Source organism: Rhea pennata, chromosome 6 (genome assembly GCF_028389875.1).
Source record: "Rhea pennata isolate bPtePen1 chromosome 6, bPtePen1.pri, whole genome shotgun sequence".
Classification (NCBI taxonomy): domain Eukaryota; kingdom Metazoa; phylum Chordata; class Aves; order Rheiformes; family Rheidae; genus Rhea; species Rhea pennata.
In genome coordinates, this window is record NC_084668.1 from 21,854,034 (window position 1) to 21,870,397 (window position 16,364).

Below are 16,364 nucleotides of genomic sequence, written 5' to 3' on the forward strand. Positions count from 1 at the left end.
TTGTAACTCAAACAAGTATTCTATTTGTTTTAAATTCTTTTTGTTGATGAAAATCAGTTCTAAGAAAAGGACTGTCTTTGACTATGAGTTTGACTACAGCTCTAGTGGGTAATGTGTCATGAATTAAAAATATTTGAAATGAAATAAAAAAAAATGAACAGTCTTTATCACTATCCAGCTTACTTGCTGTAACAACCTGACAGGTAAAAAGGAAAAAACAAAACAAAACAAAACAAACAATAAAAACCCCCCCTACAACCCCAAGATTAAAAAGCATCCCTCCTCCTCTTCAAGCTGTGTTTTTTTCCAGAGCCCAGTCTGGTCTACTTGAAAACACCTGATTTTGTGAGCAAGCAGGTGAAACAGTGAATGAATGCTGCATTTGTAAATCCCAACAGGGCCAGTGTTTGGAACACAGGCTATTCATGTGTGCTCTGAAACATTTCATTATGTCTTAGAGACTTTTTAAAACCTCCAGAGTTATGCCACAGCTGGCAGTGTTGTTGAAGATATAGATCTTAGACATTTGCTTAGGGAATCTGGTGATATTTGAGTGCTGGAATCCTTCTAAGAACCCTCTTTCTTCAATGTGTAGAGTAGGCACAGATAAACTGTATATAGCTTAATATAGATATACATATCGCAATTTGCTGTCTTCCATTATATGCTACTATTTTACTTTCCTGTGTACCTTACATCTAATATATTAAACAATCCTCCCTTTTTCTGGTTTTACCTAGTCTGATACAGAAGTCTCTAAATGTTTAGCTGTTTTTCTTCATTTTCTCCTCCTTTTCTTGACTCCTAGTGCATTTGGACTGACAAACTTGAAAAAATACACATTGCAAAAAAAAAAAAAAAAAAAAAAAAGGAAAAGAAAAAAAGGAAAAGTAATCTCTGATGGAAGGGATGTAGATCTTTGCATAGCATTGCATTATTATTCTAATGTATTTAGTATAAGCATATTGTAAGTATATTGTATATTTTCATTCAAAGCAATCCTAGAAACCATGGAAAACAGAACTTTCAGCCCAAATCTGTGCTTAATTTTAAAAGGAGGGACATATTTTTCCCAGCAAAGGTCCCTTAATTTTACTCCAAAGTGATGAGTAAAAACCTAAAAATACTGTGAATAGGTAGGCTCAGTAAAGATTGCCCTCTAGCAGGGATTTTTCTACATAGTGTTTACAGAAATGTTGTTTTGCAAACAGTATATCCATAACTTTGCAGAGTAGCAGCAGGTACCACATAACCATGTATTTATTCCACAAGCTATTTGTTTTGTATTGGTTCCACTTTAGCCACTCACTACCTATTTTACATTTTACAAAATTAGAAACTGTCTGAAGAATAAACTTACATTTACCATCTGAGCCAAAAGCATCGTTATCCTCTCCCAATCTCTTGATGCTGCACAGAATAACTGGGTCAGACATGATGATTAGTTCCTTAAATCAGAAGTCCTGAAGACAAAAAAGAAAAAGTATCAGTACAATTTTGTCTTTGAGCATACAACAGTATTTGCATCAAGCTCATGCTCCCTCAGTTTTACCCTCCTTTAAACTACAGAGAAGAAAGGTATCTCAGAGAAGCATGTATGACCCTCTCCAACTAAAGTGCAAGTCCTTAACAAGACTTACATATCTCATAACTCAAGTGAGGCCTGCCTGGCAGGCATTTGTGGCTATGTAACTGTAGCCTACTACAAACAATGCTGGCTCTATTAACAGCCATATTAAAACCAACTATTGCTTGCAAGCTAGTCTGATGCCTAACCTAGCCCTTCTTCTCTTTTTTTAATCATCTTCTCTTGCATCTCATGTATACAGCTTTGCCACATAAGTCACTGAATCATCAATAAATTGGGCTGCAAAGACTATCAGAAGCCACTCTTAATTCTAAATGTCCAAGACAGAATTCAATTATTCCTGTTTAATTTTGGCCAATGTTCATCAAAGGTGCCCGAGGACAGATACTCCATAACTCCCTGAGGAATTCTGATGCTTCACTATTCTGATTGCTAAGATAAGTTTTTCTTAAGGTCTAACCCAAATCTCATGTGTCATAATTTCAGCCCATTACATCTTGTGCAATCCATCACAGATATAGCAATAAGAATTCCCTTCACTTTGCAATATGCTGTATTTCTTTGAAGAATACTAGAAGGGCTCCCTCTCTTTAGATGAGCAAACCAATTCATTCAATCTTCCCTTGCGGGTTGTATTTCCCAAATCTCTGTGAAACTGCTCTCCTCTGGCTTCTGTGATATCTTTTGGGAAGTGATGAGCATAGCAGCATTGCAACTTCAATCTTACCAATGCTGAGCAAAACAGAAGGATTATTTCACATGTCTCACAGGTTATATTCCTGTTTTTTATACAAACCGTCATTACCAATATTTCTAGACAACACAAGAAGCAAGGCAAACTTCTGCAGAACTTAACACATACTTTCATTCTGACATTGATTCATTGATCGCTATTCTATGGATGTATCCTTTCTTGCTTAAAAGACTGATGAGCTGAGAAGATTTGTTAATCCACTAGCCAGTAAATTCTGACACTCTTACTTGAGGAGAGAATTTGGGTCACAGAATGTAAGTGGGTAACGCTGAATCACACCTACATCAGCAAAAAGTCTGGCCAGGACTATGACAGTCTTTTATAATGTAAAATTATACATTTTTTTTTTAATTCACGCTCACATGTGTGAGTGTGAATCGGTGGAATCATAATTTTTCCATTTACTCAGGCAGAATACAAACAAGCCAAACAAGGCTATGACATTCTTTTGGTTAAAGTGTCTCTACGACATAGAGCTTCCCAAAGAGCTTTCTCTCTGCTGTCCAGATAACAAAGAAAACAAGCATCACCAGATTCTGACTAAAAAAAAAGGAAAGCATTGTACAAACCTCTGTTTCACATGGGACCTGATCTGCAGGTCATTAAATTCTACTTCAGCTGGAAATATATGGAAGAGGATTTCACAGGGGCCTTCTTTTCAGATGAGATTATTCAGCTTACATTTAAGCCATGAGCACAAAAATGTAGCGTCCCCAAAAGAGTAAGCATTACACTGTAAGTCACCTGCACTTGTGACTCTGCTTTTCATTAGAAGAAAAAAAAAATATTCACTCACTTCTTCAGGGAAAACACAAAGTTTGTTCTGTTATCTCCCTCCTGCCTTTTGCTGTGGCTGATTAGCTAAAGTAGTCTGAACCAGAAGATCTCAAAAATATGTTTGTTCAGATCACCCTAAAGTTCCAGAATTGTTTTTTTTAATAAAATTTCTCAGTATGCTCACTTTTGACAGTTTTGTCATTGAATATATTATTGAGGTTTCTTTTGGGGGGCAGGTGGAGGGATTTGCTTTAAATTAATCTTCCTGTGACATTTCTAAAATGTGTCAATTCAGTTGCAAGGTTGGAGTAAGAGATCAGAAAGCACAAGCTCTTTTTACAAAATCTGAAAAGTTTGATAGTAATGAGAGACAATGGAACCCTTCAGAGTGAAGTATTTTTAAGGAAATTAAATATAAATATGCAGATAGCCTAAGGCTTGCCAATTTTTTTTAATTATTATTATTTTTAACTCTAAGCAGTTTGAGCAGTTTTAAGGAGGACAGAGTTTTAAAAAAGGTATGAATAAATTTCTAAGAAAGCCATCAGTGTGATAAAAATAATAAGAGCACAGTATTTTGCTCTTTAATAAGGCCTTCCAGATTTTTGGTTCATATTGGTAAGACATTGTTTGCTGAATTAGTAACATCCAGAAGATAAAAACTGCAACTATATAGTCATGTTTTTTTCTGCAAAAGACAGGTAGTTCATCACAATGCTAATTTTACTAGCAACTTGTCCTTAAATATGAAGCCACCGTCTCCTTCTAGATCTGATATTGACTGCTTTGCATTGTTTACTACACATTAATGGAACTGTATAAAGAAAGCTGAGCTAAAAGAGAAACTGTCGATTTTACATTGAAATTACTGTAATTGTAAATATTACCTGGACCATGAAAACCTGTGTCCTGCTGGAGTAAAGATTCAATGTTAGTTCCTATTCTGCTAATAAAATAAATCTACAGTAAGGGTGATATTTGCATGCATATTCCAGCAGCTTTAAAATACATAATAAAATCACAGCAATTACAAAGCTGATTTAAAGTAAGTGATATAAATCTTTGAACCATACTACCGAATCTGGCTCCCAGGTGAAAAAGTGGTTAAAAAATAGGCAAATCAAAACAAAAGAATAAAAACCCTACACAATCCATAAATTGATGAAGAAGGCAAAAGCAGAACAAAGCAAAAGCAAATTCACTCTCCTCTGCCTCATCATCTGTCAGCTATTCATTATTTAACTTCCTTACCTTCATTAAGCAGTTCCTGCTGAGGAAGTCTCATTTCAGTGCTAGCTCTGACAGTGTATTTTAACACTGAAATATATGAAATACATGAAATATATTTCATAACTGATTTTCTCTGATACAGTTTTAAATAATAGAAAAAGTGAAAAAAGAGACAATGTACCGAGATTTTCCTTCTTTGTTTTGCTAGATTTGGATAAAGAGTGTTGCTACTCTGAATAGAGCTAAATTTCCTGGTCTCACTTTTGATGATCTCACTTTACCAATAGCATTGTGAACGCCCTACATTTTTGAATGGAAACACATTTTTCTAAACTTTCTAAAGCTCAACACATCAAATGCTAGCCACACACTATCCTGTCCAGCAGATATATTTTATTAGCTGACTGAAACAGAATGATATAGCAGACTAACATGCTATATTAGAATATTAAAATAGCATGTTCTCAGGGTTAATATGTTTATCTCAGGACCACTTATAATACCTTGCAGAATATTGACACTGATATATATGTTAGGAAAGATTTAGATAATAGAAATCAGAGATAGTAAGAAGTATTAGATCACCACATCTACCCCTGCATTGATACTAGCAACAGTGATTATACATCAGAAATGGCACTGAAGTGAAATTGCATTTTACTCTAGTTGATTAAGGTATGACTGTTAAACTTCTGATAAACAAAAATCTTTAAGGAACTCAAAATCCAGATTTAAAGAGGTAGTACTTAGAAAACATTAACAAAGGTATATACTCTATAGAAGGAAATAATTTTTGGACTTAGTCAAAAGCCCTTTGAAATCTTTAAGGGCTTTTGATCAGATCTTTACATAATATTAAGGAAAAAGCAGTGAGAATTGGCTAAAGAAACATTAGTCTTCTTTTTTTAAATCTAGGTTGCTCAGACATTAATAATAGCAGAAACATACTTTTCTACAAAACAGAGCCTGAATATCTTGTTCCTCAAATAGAACCATTCAAAAAACTAACTGTGCAGAGGCAATTCAGCATTTAGCCTAAAATATTTTGAAGGAAAAATTAAGGCATTTTTCAATTCAGGAAGTTTCATCAGTTAACTTTGAAACACTAAACATGATATATCTGTTACTTACCCATGAATGTGAAAAACTATGTATCATAAAACAAATCACAAGGATCCAGTTCAATTAGTCAGTGATGCATCCAACCATTTCCCACCATGATTTTATTATTGTAACCCATTTGTCAGGACTGATCCTTTAAATTGGGCATTGGTTATTTGCACCTGGGTCAGTAACCATGCGGTCACAACTGCTACAGTTCACTGACATCTAATGGAGAGTTTAAATTTGACTAATGTAATCTCACAATACAAAGTCAGGACACTTGGAAAGCAGTTACATGTGTGGAGACCAAACTATTCCCTATAAATAAATAAATAAAATTGCACACAATAAATGTGTAGGAAGAGATTGTTATAGCACTTTATCAATTATCATATAGAATTACTTTACTAGTAACACAGTGTACACTGCTGTCTCTGCAGTAAATACCAATTTCAGCCTTAATTTGTTCTATTTCAAATATTGTTGAATACCATGCAAATTGGTCCAATGTTAAATTCAGATTAAAAAGAAATAAATTCTCAAAGCTTTTGTTTCCTAACCCACAGGTTTTCCCTGTCCCCATGGCATCTAAAATTTAATCATTGACCCTTAGAAAGGTGAAGATGTTAAAAATTGGCAACTACTGCATGGTAGTGAATGCTCATTAGGGTCAAGCCCGCCATGGATTTTCCAGTGAGGCTGCTTGGTGCAGACAAAATACCATAGGCCCAGCTAACGTCACTCTCAGAGTTTAGAGGGGATTAGAAAATCTGGTTTAGTTCCTCTCCAAAACAAACAGAAAAGACAAGGCCAGTTCTCACTATAAACAGCTCTGCCTATTAAGATAAAACAGAAAAGCAGTATCTTAATCACAGTGACTGTCAACTCTCCTTGCTTTTCCATACTTTCAAACTTTCCATGACAAGGCTCATACACAAAACTCATCAAACATAGCTCATCAGAGCTCTGTTTTCCTTATGGTCATCTCAGCATATACAGTGACAGTGTTATCAAATACAAACCTCATGTCCTCTCTAGTTTTCATAACAAAAAAAAGTCTATGTGTATACCCATATATACAACATAGTTTTGAGAGTAACACTACGAGAGATAACAGAGCTAATTACTTAGTCCAACACATCATATAGCCAGAGGAAAAAAAATAGTCCCTTATAGGACAGGGCCTAGGAACGGAGAGAATGGAAGGGAAAAACATATGGTAGAGCAGAACTCCGCATTCCTCACTGGTAGCTTCTCCTGGAGAGACATGACCAAAGATCAGAAAGTACCCGAACAGAGCTTACACTTGGGATGAAGTGAAGTCCAGCATGTCCAGAAAGCCCAGAAAGGGCTGGGCTTGTCTAACACAGTATATTAACTTTAGCTTTATACAAATTACTTCAGTCTTTTCACTTTAAAGACTTCACCCATCTAAGCATTCAGCATGTGCAGCGCCTGCTTCACTCTGCTAGGGAAGTGGATTAAGACACTGATGAATTGGAGCTGAGACCACAGACTACCCTAACCTCTAAGAGCATATCCAAACCTCCACCGCATTTCTCTCAACTCATCTTCATAGAAAGTCCTGAAATAAATTCTGACCCTGACTTTGTGACATAAACCAGAAAAAGAATAGATGCTGAAAGAGCATCTATGTAAAGTGTAATGAATAATATACAGCACTTGGTTTTGGTCGAACTCCCAGAGCGACCTTCCTGTTTTACAACTGCTAACAGAAAAAACACCAAATTCACTCCATCTCCTCACACTCTCTTACACTTTGTCTTGTTTATTCTGATGTCCTGGGAAACTCAGTTTCTATTGATACATTCAGCCTTAGCAGTGTTTCAGTGAACGCAGAATCTCCCACTGAACTAAAACAATAGAGAGCAGGACTTCAGTAAGTCAGAAGAGACTTAAGATAGATACTCCAATCCCCTTGAATTTTGGTAGGGAATAGATACAATTTAGCTTGTGAAACATGAATAATGCTGTCAGGACAAATTCCCTTCAGTCATGGTCTGAGTTGAAGGGAAACACTTCACTTAGGTCACATCATTTTAATACTTTGTGCAGGAAGAAAGAGATTACAATTCATTGAGCCAAGTACAGTAAAATAAATGCTTCTTCTCTGAATTTGAGTGTCTTTTTATGCCGTTTTATTGCCACTGCAAATGAAGTTCCCTCTTTCCTGGATTTTTTTCCAGTAGTTCATAGGTGAATAAAAATGAATCTTTATTATGCCTGGACAGACCATTTCTCAAAAAATGAAAGCTCTTGTGCTCTGCTGGCATAGGACTCCTCACCTCTAAACTGTAGTCTACAAATTATTAAGCTTTATTAAGCTAAAAGAATTCACATTTCCAGTACTGAACAGAGCTAGTAGCAGTGATCCAATAATGCTGAAAGGCAGACAGAAGCATACCACTGTGTGCACACAGCTATGGAGGAACAGGTGACCACGCTTTTTCATCAAGAGAATCAGACGCAATCTGCCAATACAGACTGAGATTCCAGATGACCAAGTTGTTTCTGTGTTTTGCACTAAAGTCTACCTGCAAGTGCAGCAGTCTAAACTATCCTGCCTGACAGGAGGCACTGAGCAGACAGCTCTTAGGCTTTATTTGTTTTGTTTGTAGCCAGCACTAGCATACAATTTTTTTTCCAGGGTCCCAAAACCAAACACTGCATTTATTACTGGGTATAACCTCCATCTGAATTAGGCCATTTACAGTGATAACATCTCAGTGTGAGAAGTATAAGGTAGGCTTCAATGCTGAATTACACTTCTGCTTCTGCATTATAGTCTATCTTTCTTCCTGTCCTGATCCTTTCTTTTTCTGGGGAGAAGGGGAGGGAAAGGAAAGGAAGCAAAACAATTTGTTCACAGCTTTATTTCTCCAGGTCTTTGGAAGTATTTTTTTTTCCCCCATTTTGCTCCACATGCTATCACTACAATTGTTTCACCCAAATGCTGTGAAGTTGAAAGTAAAGTGTTTTCTGAATATAGCTAGTTACATTGCTCTTTATGTATCTTATAGTAATAGGCATTCGCATTAAAGTAGATACAGTTTGCAGCTTGAATTATTGAGTAGATGACTTCTTTATCTGATTTTGGAGTGTCAGTTGTTAAACTTTTTATAAATGTCATTTGAAAAAAATTATTGCAGTAATAAAAGTATTAGAAGAATCAAACAACAAACCTAGGCTGGAAGGGAACTGATTCTTCTGTAGGACTCTGACCATGGCCAGAGACTGGAGAAGTGGGAAGCTGCATGAAAGGTCAGCACAAACACACAGTTGGTCAAGTTGGCAGGTATCCACATTCATTCTTTCATTGGCACCACAGTAAAATATAAACATTACTTAATATTCACCTTGTAAAACACAAAATAAAATTTACAGTGAGATTGCCAATTTGGGATTTTTACCAGTACAAAAATAAAATTACATCAGTCCCATGGTAATGTATAACATTACCTCCTTCCTTTGACTTTTGAAAAAGTTACTGCATTTCCAAAGATGATCTTCAGCAATTGTTCTACATAGAAACATTATTTTTCCAACTAAGAGGAGGGCAAGACTTTCTCTTTTGATGGTTTGATTTTATCATTTTTGCTGCAAAGTCATTTGTTGATAAGAACTTCCCTTTTTGCAATCTAACTACATTTCTTCATACTGAAACGGAGAATAAGCTAATACTTTCCTTATACTGAAATAAATAAAATACCTCTGAGTATAATGGGGATGTTTCTGTGAATGTGATTTTCTGTAGTTATGGAAAGTATAAGAGTCCAAGTTAGAGACTGTCAGGAGTAGATATCTCAGGTTGGGAGGCTAGCACAGAAAGACACTATACCGAAACAAAAACAAAAACAAAAAAACAAAACAAACAAAAAAAAAGCCTAGAGCTGCTCTGACAAGGGAGCTGGCAGGCAGACAACAAGGGAATTACCACTCTACTTGCCTGGTTTCTATAGTTACTCTCTCAACATCTGTTCTCAAACAGTACCGGAAACAGGATGCTTGCCTAGATATCCCTTTGATCTGATTCAGGTCTGACAGCTGTTAGGACTTTTCTCCTCTCCCATTTCAAATGTTTATGCAAATAAAAATAGTAGATATGGGCCCAATGTTAAAAAAAATAACATGCAAATTTTAATGAAAACACTGATCTTTGATATCAGAATTAAGTGACTCAAAATGTTGAGAGGGAAAAAAAAGTAGTATTTCAAACAGACCTCTCTGAGGCTGCCCATCTCATCATTTGGGCATCCAATTACCCTTAATTACCTCAGTTGTTCTTGTTAGAAGACAGTGCCATACAAGGCTGCCTTGTCTTAGAGACCTCCATGTTGTTGACCAGTTCTGAATGTTGCCAGTCAAAAACCTTTTTGGCTTTTGACCAAGTATCCCTTATTGCTCTGCCTGATGAAAACTAGAGAAAAAACATGATTTTTGTTCATTAGTCTTTTGTTTTCATTCTTTTTTGGTTTATAGCATCAAAAAAAAAAAAAAAAATCCAAAACAAAACATCCCCCCTCCCTCCCCAAACAACAAAACCCCATGGAGGTAGACTCTTTACACTGCAAAGTTAGGCCTACTGAGCGCAGGCTCTGGTATTTCTAACTATTTCTAGATATCTACAATGGTGTAAAGTCCCCACTAGGCCATTAATTAATGACCACAGGGACTGGAGGCTAACCCTAAACAGCACTCCTAATTGTTCAAGTCCATGTTTGTAGACATGCCTGTTACTGTAGCAAAGATAGGAGGTGCGGTAGTCTAGTGTAAGACTTTTTTGAGTCTGTTTCACTTCTGTAAATTTTTTGACAAGATTACAGACCAGGCCAATTTATACCCAGTTTTGTTTATGTTAATTTACTGATTATTTAGTTAATATCTACTTTATATCTGAAGCAGCACTTGACAGAGTGCATGCTGTCTCTTCTTTCTCTGGGTGGTCTCCTTCCAGTTCTCCTCCCCTAGGCCCCATGGGCTTGCCCCAGCAGGCAGGGCTCTGCCAGGGCTTAGCAGAGGAGCCCTGGCTGCACCTGGGGGTTGACAGTGCTGGCTGAGGTGAGAGAGGAGTGGCAGAGAAATACCACCTCCATGCCCAAGGATGAAGGCTAGTAGGCCTAGCAGAGCCCTTCCATGGAGCAAACCTGGCCCTTTGGCTTTGAGAAATAGTTGTCAGGGCCTCATGGCAACCTCATAACAGCAAAAGAGGGTGCAGGCAAAGTAAAGTTGGACTTCATACTAATGCTTTTCTCCTGCGTGTATTCCACAGGAATATAGGAACTCCAAACAGAGGAAAGAATACTATAAAGAGAATGGATTGTTTTCCTAAAGTTATTAAAATAATGATCACACAAGGTGCTGGGTTTGTTATACATGCACACAGATACATGAACGTTCCCTTTTTTTAACAAAGGAACTGTGAAATACTACATAGGGAGAGCAGTTACCTAGTTACTTCATCATACTTTCTTCAAGACTGATGCTGCAGAGGAAGTTAAGCAATGAAAAATAGCATGTCTATATTGAAACTTCCGCACCATCATGTGCGACTTCCAGACAAGAAACTGCATTTACAGCCACCATACATACTTATGTAAGCAAGCAACACAAGCAGCCATGGGACTTGCAATAAAAGTGAGGTGTATTTAACCTCATGTATCAGAGCAGAAAGCAGTTTTACATGCAGAAAATCGAAGTAGTGTTCCTTTCCTATTATGATGCGAGCAGCATGACAAATGTTTGCTATTTGCTTTTAAATTGTGTTTGGACAGGAAAAATTAGGCTGTAGTAAATGTAACTTCAGTGGCTTCTTGCCCTGCAGAAATAGTCTATAAGCAATTTCTTAAGAAAAAAAAAAAGAATAAGAAAAATCTGTATTACTTTGTATTATTTTACACTTATTTAGAAGTTTTGAGTCAATTGCATCAAGTTTCTTGTTTTCTGGGCCATGGGCATTTATGAAGTACAACTGAAATTTTTTTCTTAAAGAAGTAACAATTGATTTTGGATAGAATTCTTATTAAGTTCACTATTATGTCAACTGCAGGATAATCCCCGATATGTAGGTGCTTCCCACCCACATTTTGCAGTATTGAAGTTGTCACACTGCCTGACATTTACCCTGGCAGGGGAAGTGCTCCAACCTGCACCTTCCTGCCCACGCTCAGGGACAGCTATGTTGATGGAAATTTATTTCTTGAGAGACAAAGTGGTAGTACTGTTACCTTCTTTCTTGAGAGTCTGGCACAGAGAGCCAAGGCTTTTAGTGAAATTAAGTATATTATTTTTCCTACCTAACTCTGCTTAAAAACCCATAGTAAAGAGAAAGGTTCCAGCTCATGCTGATCTTGAATGACCTGCTGCTGCTAGCTGTCCCAGTCATACTCTCCAATTTTCTAGGAACAGATACTGTGTTCAGACATTTCAGCTGATTTCCCTGCAGGCCTCTGCAAGTATTTCATCTTCGCTACTCTTCTCCAGACAGTATTTGTCAGATATGTACCACAGGAGCTGAGGCTGCAAACTGGCAGCAGTAACCTAAGATGCATTATTCTATGTAACTGTACTGCAATATAGCCCAAGTTCTCATTTCTGCTCAAGCAAGAATTATTTTTCTGTTGTTTTAGCAGGAGGCAACTTCTCTGAACTGTGCTTGCTCCTCTCAATAGTTGTGGTTAGCAAATTCTTTAAGGAGAGAGAAAAAAAAAGAAACCCTTTTAAAACTAGCAGTTCTTCTTTTTGTTTCAGGAGAAAGCATCCAGAAGACTTCTGTAAAAATGCTTTTCTACATATTAATCTTTCTTGGCATTGTTTCTCTGTGGTGGCACTGGAAGGCAAGAAATGAGCTAAAGGTTACAAATCTCACTGGCAAATATATATTCATCACTGGATGTGACACAGGCTTTGGAAATCTGGCAGCGAAGACTTTTGATAAAAAGGGATTTCGTGTTTTTGCTGGTTGTCTAACTGAAACGGGAGCCAGAGAGCTAGCAGCTGTGACCTCCAAGCAGCTTCAGACAGTGCTGCTGGATGTGAGAGATTCAGACAATGTTAAGAAAGTGGCTGCACAGATCAAAACTGAAGTTCGGTCTGAAGGTTAGTTCCAGGATGTCAGACAATAGCAACAACAAAAAAAAACCCAAACCCAACAACCCCACCTCTATACACTTCCCAGGCTACATTACCAGGGCAGGGAACAAATAAAATAATTTCTGCCCAATAGGATTAAACAATTATTATTTTAAAAATTGAGCACATGTATGACAAACAATCATGTCACAACCAAAAAAAATATAGCTGGAACTTTAGTGTGTAACTCTAACTACTTCAAAATGTTGCTTGCAGACCATCTGAAAAAAAAAAGGAATATCCCTTACTCTTGATCCAACAAGCTGTGCAAGACAAAATACTGCAACTGATGGCAATTGATTTCAGTAGGACCAGTATTGCCATAGAGTTTACAAGGATACAAGACTCTATGGGCTGGATCCCGTTAACCTGGAGCATTAAATCTAGTCTATTATGATCTGCCATGGTATCAGTTATACTTAACACTGAATTCCAATTTCCATTTGACAGTTTCTCTCTTTGTAAAAATGCTTATAAGCTTGTTTGGATTGCTTTTACTTGAAACTGTGCTTGGTTTCAGGTCAAAAATACCCCCACCCATGAAAAACCATGAATAAAGTCAGATCAGCAAAAGTATTCATTCACACAGCTCAAACAACTGATGCAAGAAAAGAGCTGGTTTTAAGCTTGCTTATCTTCCTTCCCACTTCTGAGGGTTCAGAAATGTTTATCAAATGGATTTAGTATTTTTCCCCTGCCCCCACCTCATTTGTGGAGCTGGATGATCATTAAAAATATCTACACAGATAATATAAATAATAAATGGCTTCTTACTATTTCCACTTGAGTGATGTCATTTAATGTAAGATATAAGCTCTTCACCACAACAGAAATGCTGGGGCGGGGGGGGGGGGGGGGAGGAGTAACAGATGAAGCTTTCTTTTTAAAGGTCTGAAAATGCTTTTTAAAAAATTGTTCATTTTTAAAAGAGAAGGCAGAGTTCAGTTTTGTTAACTAGATCTGTTCTGGTCCTGAAGCAGATGACCTTTCTGTTTGTATTTAAAAATAAAAAAATAAAAATAAAAAAACAGACTTGTAAATAGACGAGGTCTATTCCCTGCACAGTTCCTGTCCACCCACGTAACTGCCGTTCCCTTAGCCCTGCAGAGATTGTTAAGGATGATAAAGAACATGGTGATAAAATTCAGACACTGAGAATAAAGCTGTATGCTGCAGTACATTCTCAAGCAATTCCTCTGTGAATCTTGGTAGCCCACTTGGTCCCTCACCCATTCTCCATGAAGTCTCACTCAGTTCAGGCATACCAGGTGAAAATTTGCTTCCTAATTTTCTTCTTTGTTTCCCTGCAGGTCTCTGGGGACTTGTCAATAATGCTGGGATCACTGGGCAATTAGCTCCTACAGACTGGTTGGATATTCAGCACTTCAGAGATCCAATTGAAGTTAATTTAATTGGACTCATAAATGTTACAATAAATATGCTTCCCTTGATAAAGAAAGCAAAGGGAAGGGTAGTAAATGTATCCAGCATTGGAGGTCGCCTAGCATTCAGTGGTGGAGGCTATTTCCCTTCAAAGTTCGGGGTAGAAGCATTTAATGACAGCTTAAGGTACAACTCTCGCTGTGAGGAAAGATCGCTTCCCTAGCCCCCAAGGCTAACAGGCTAACATTAGCAGAGCCAGAATCAGAGCTGATTTACAAGCCAGCAGTTAGGATGGATTTGAAGAACACTATTAACAAATTCTTTTTAAGAGTGCCTTTGCTCAGCATACATTATGCCACTTTTGAAGACTCAGATAGCAGGCCTGCTGGGCACACAGAGTGTCCCAAAGTGTTATCGTGGCATAGCTAGTGCTCTGTAAATTCATAACTAACCTCACTGTTCTCAGGGGCCTAATGCAGAGGCAGCGCAGGTCAAGGAAACTGAGCACCTAGAAACTGTCAGCCCAAGTCCATCCAAAAAAGTACATACTACGAGTTACTGTATGATATTAACTTTAGTTTAAGCTCTGTTTTCAAGTCTCATCTCTTACTTACACTGATCGTTAGAGAGATCTAGAGAACACAGCAGTCTAACCCAGGGGACCACCATGGCTCCCTCCGGTAACACAGGGACCAATTTGTGCGTCTAAATACAGAGCGCCATTTGAGACAGCAGAAGGTATGTGAGGCACTTGCACATGGCTGACAGAAATCATACAGGGCTAGAAAAGAACTGCAATGACATGGAGTACCAGCTGGAGGCCAAGTGGGATCCACTAAGACACATGAAATAGCTCTAGATGCTTCCATTCAGGCAGCCAGTCTCACAGACAAATCCAATATTTAACAAGCTACTGAAAGGCAAGCTAGGATATGAAATAAAATACGCCAGCTATCGCACAGTCACTGCCCATGCATGTGCTCACCCTGTAGAAAAGACAAGATAGCTCATGCCTCTCTCACTTGGGATAACAAACAAGACTGAAAGTTCACATGCTTGCTCATCCCCTAGTATGTATGTGCTGGTGTGCCATGTAAAGACAGAAATAAAGGCAGTAGTATAGGAGAAACAATACTAATTAGAGTATCTAATGTGATGAAATCTTTGGGTTATCTTTGCAGGAGAGATATGAAAGCTTTTGGAGTTAAGGTTTCTTGCATTGAACCCGGACTGTTCAGAACAGCATTATCAAATCCAGCAAAGACTATGAAAGAAAAGGAGGTTATCTGGAATCAGCTTCCTCTCAGTATTAAAAAGCAATATGGAAATGAGTATTTGCAGAAAGGTAAGGCAATTTCCAGCCATTTTAAAAGACCAAAACATTTCTTGCTGAAAAAAAGACTTGAAAAATAGCATCATGTCTTCTGTCATTCTGACTTTTTTTTTTTTTTTTAAGAAATACTGTGGTGTAAAGCGTTATGCTTCAAATGCTTCTGCATGATCACAATATGCCGATCCACACAGAAGGAAAGAATTGTTATTTTATACTCGTGAAACTTTATTCAAATCTCAGTTAAAGATCAATTATTCGTGCTGCCATGTGGCTTTGAGCAAACTTACAAGCAGAAATACTTTTATCTGATGATGCTAGTCTGGACCAATATGGTGTGCTTTTCTGTCATTATCTTGTATTTATTTGATAACCATATAGGGATAAACTCCCTTTGTTTCTACTAGCCCCAGTAGGGATGAGGCCATTAGGAATTGTGCCTATATATCTGCTTCCCTCTGCATCTGACATATTTACATTTATTTTGAGCAATTGCCAAGGCTAATTACCTGTCCTGAGACAATACAGGCCTGGCTTTGCCATGACTATTCCACAACTAAGAGTAACTAGATTGTTCTTGGAGTAAAAATACATCAGAAGGACTTTATGGACGGGGGACTCAATCCTCAGAAACTGCTAGGAATTCTTGGCTAAGGAGAAACAGGAAATACCAGTGCCTTTGTGAAATGGCATGAGTAAGTGTGGAGAGAGGAGTTAAGTGTCCTCGGTGTCACTAAACAATCTTTTTTTTTTTTTTTTTTTTTTGAGTTTTACAGATGCAGCAAAGAAAGAAAAGATGTCCAAGATCTGTCTAAATAGAGACATTTCACTGGTTGTTCAGTGTATGGAACATGCCCTAACGAGCCTCCACCCACGCACCCATTACATTGTTGGGAGGGATGCTAAGGTTTTTTGGAATCCTCTTTCAAAAATGCCCGCAGCTGTACAAGACTTCTTACTTCTCAGAAACAGAGCAGAGCTTGCAGCCTCACATGCAGAGTAAAGTCTCTGCCAATATAATTCCAGATGATAATCCTAGTCCTCATCCA

At 37.6% G+C, this 16,364-nt stretch overlaps 2 protein-coding genes across 2 annotated transcripts in view; one reads left to right on the forward strand and one right to left on the reverse strand.

Moving 5' to 3' along the window:
* ABCB11 (ATP binding cassette subfamily B member 11) overlaps positions 1–1,436 on the reverse strand; it is a 46,111-nt gene extending 44,675 nt beyond the window's left edge. Inside the window, exon 1 of the mRNA XM_062578269.1 lies at positions 1,361–1,436. Coding sequence (XP_062434253.1) covers positions 1,361–1,436 — 76 coding nt within the window. The remainder of the gene's footprint in view (positions 1–1,360) is intronic.
* A 10,814-nt stretch (positions 1,437–12,250) lies between these two features.
* Positions 12,251–16,200, forward strand: DHRS9 (dehydrogenase/reductase 9). Its single transcript, XM_062578683.1, has 4 exons — positions 12,251–12,569; positions 13,913–14,171; positions 15,167–15,330; positions 16,084–16,200. Exons 1-4 carry the CDS (start codon positions 12,251–12,253, stop codon positions 16,128–16,130), a joined length of 789 nt encoding a protein of 262 aa, XP_062434667.1. The 3' UTR covers positions 16,131–16,200.
* The last annotated feature ends 164 nt before the right edge of the window (positions 16,201–16,364 follow it).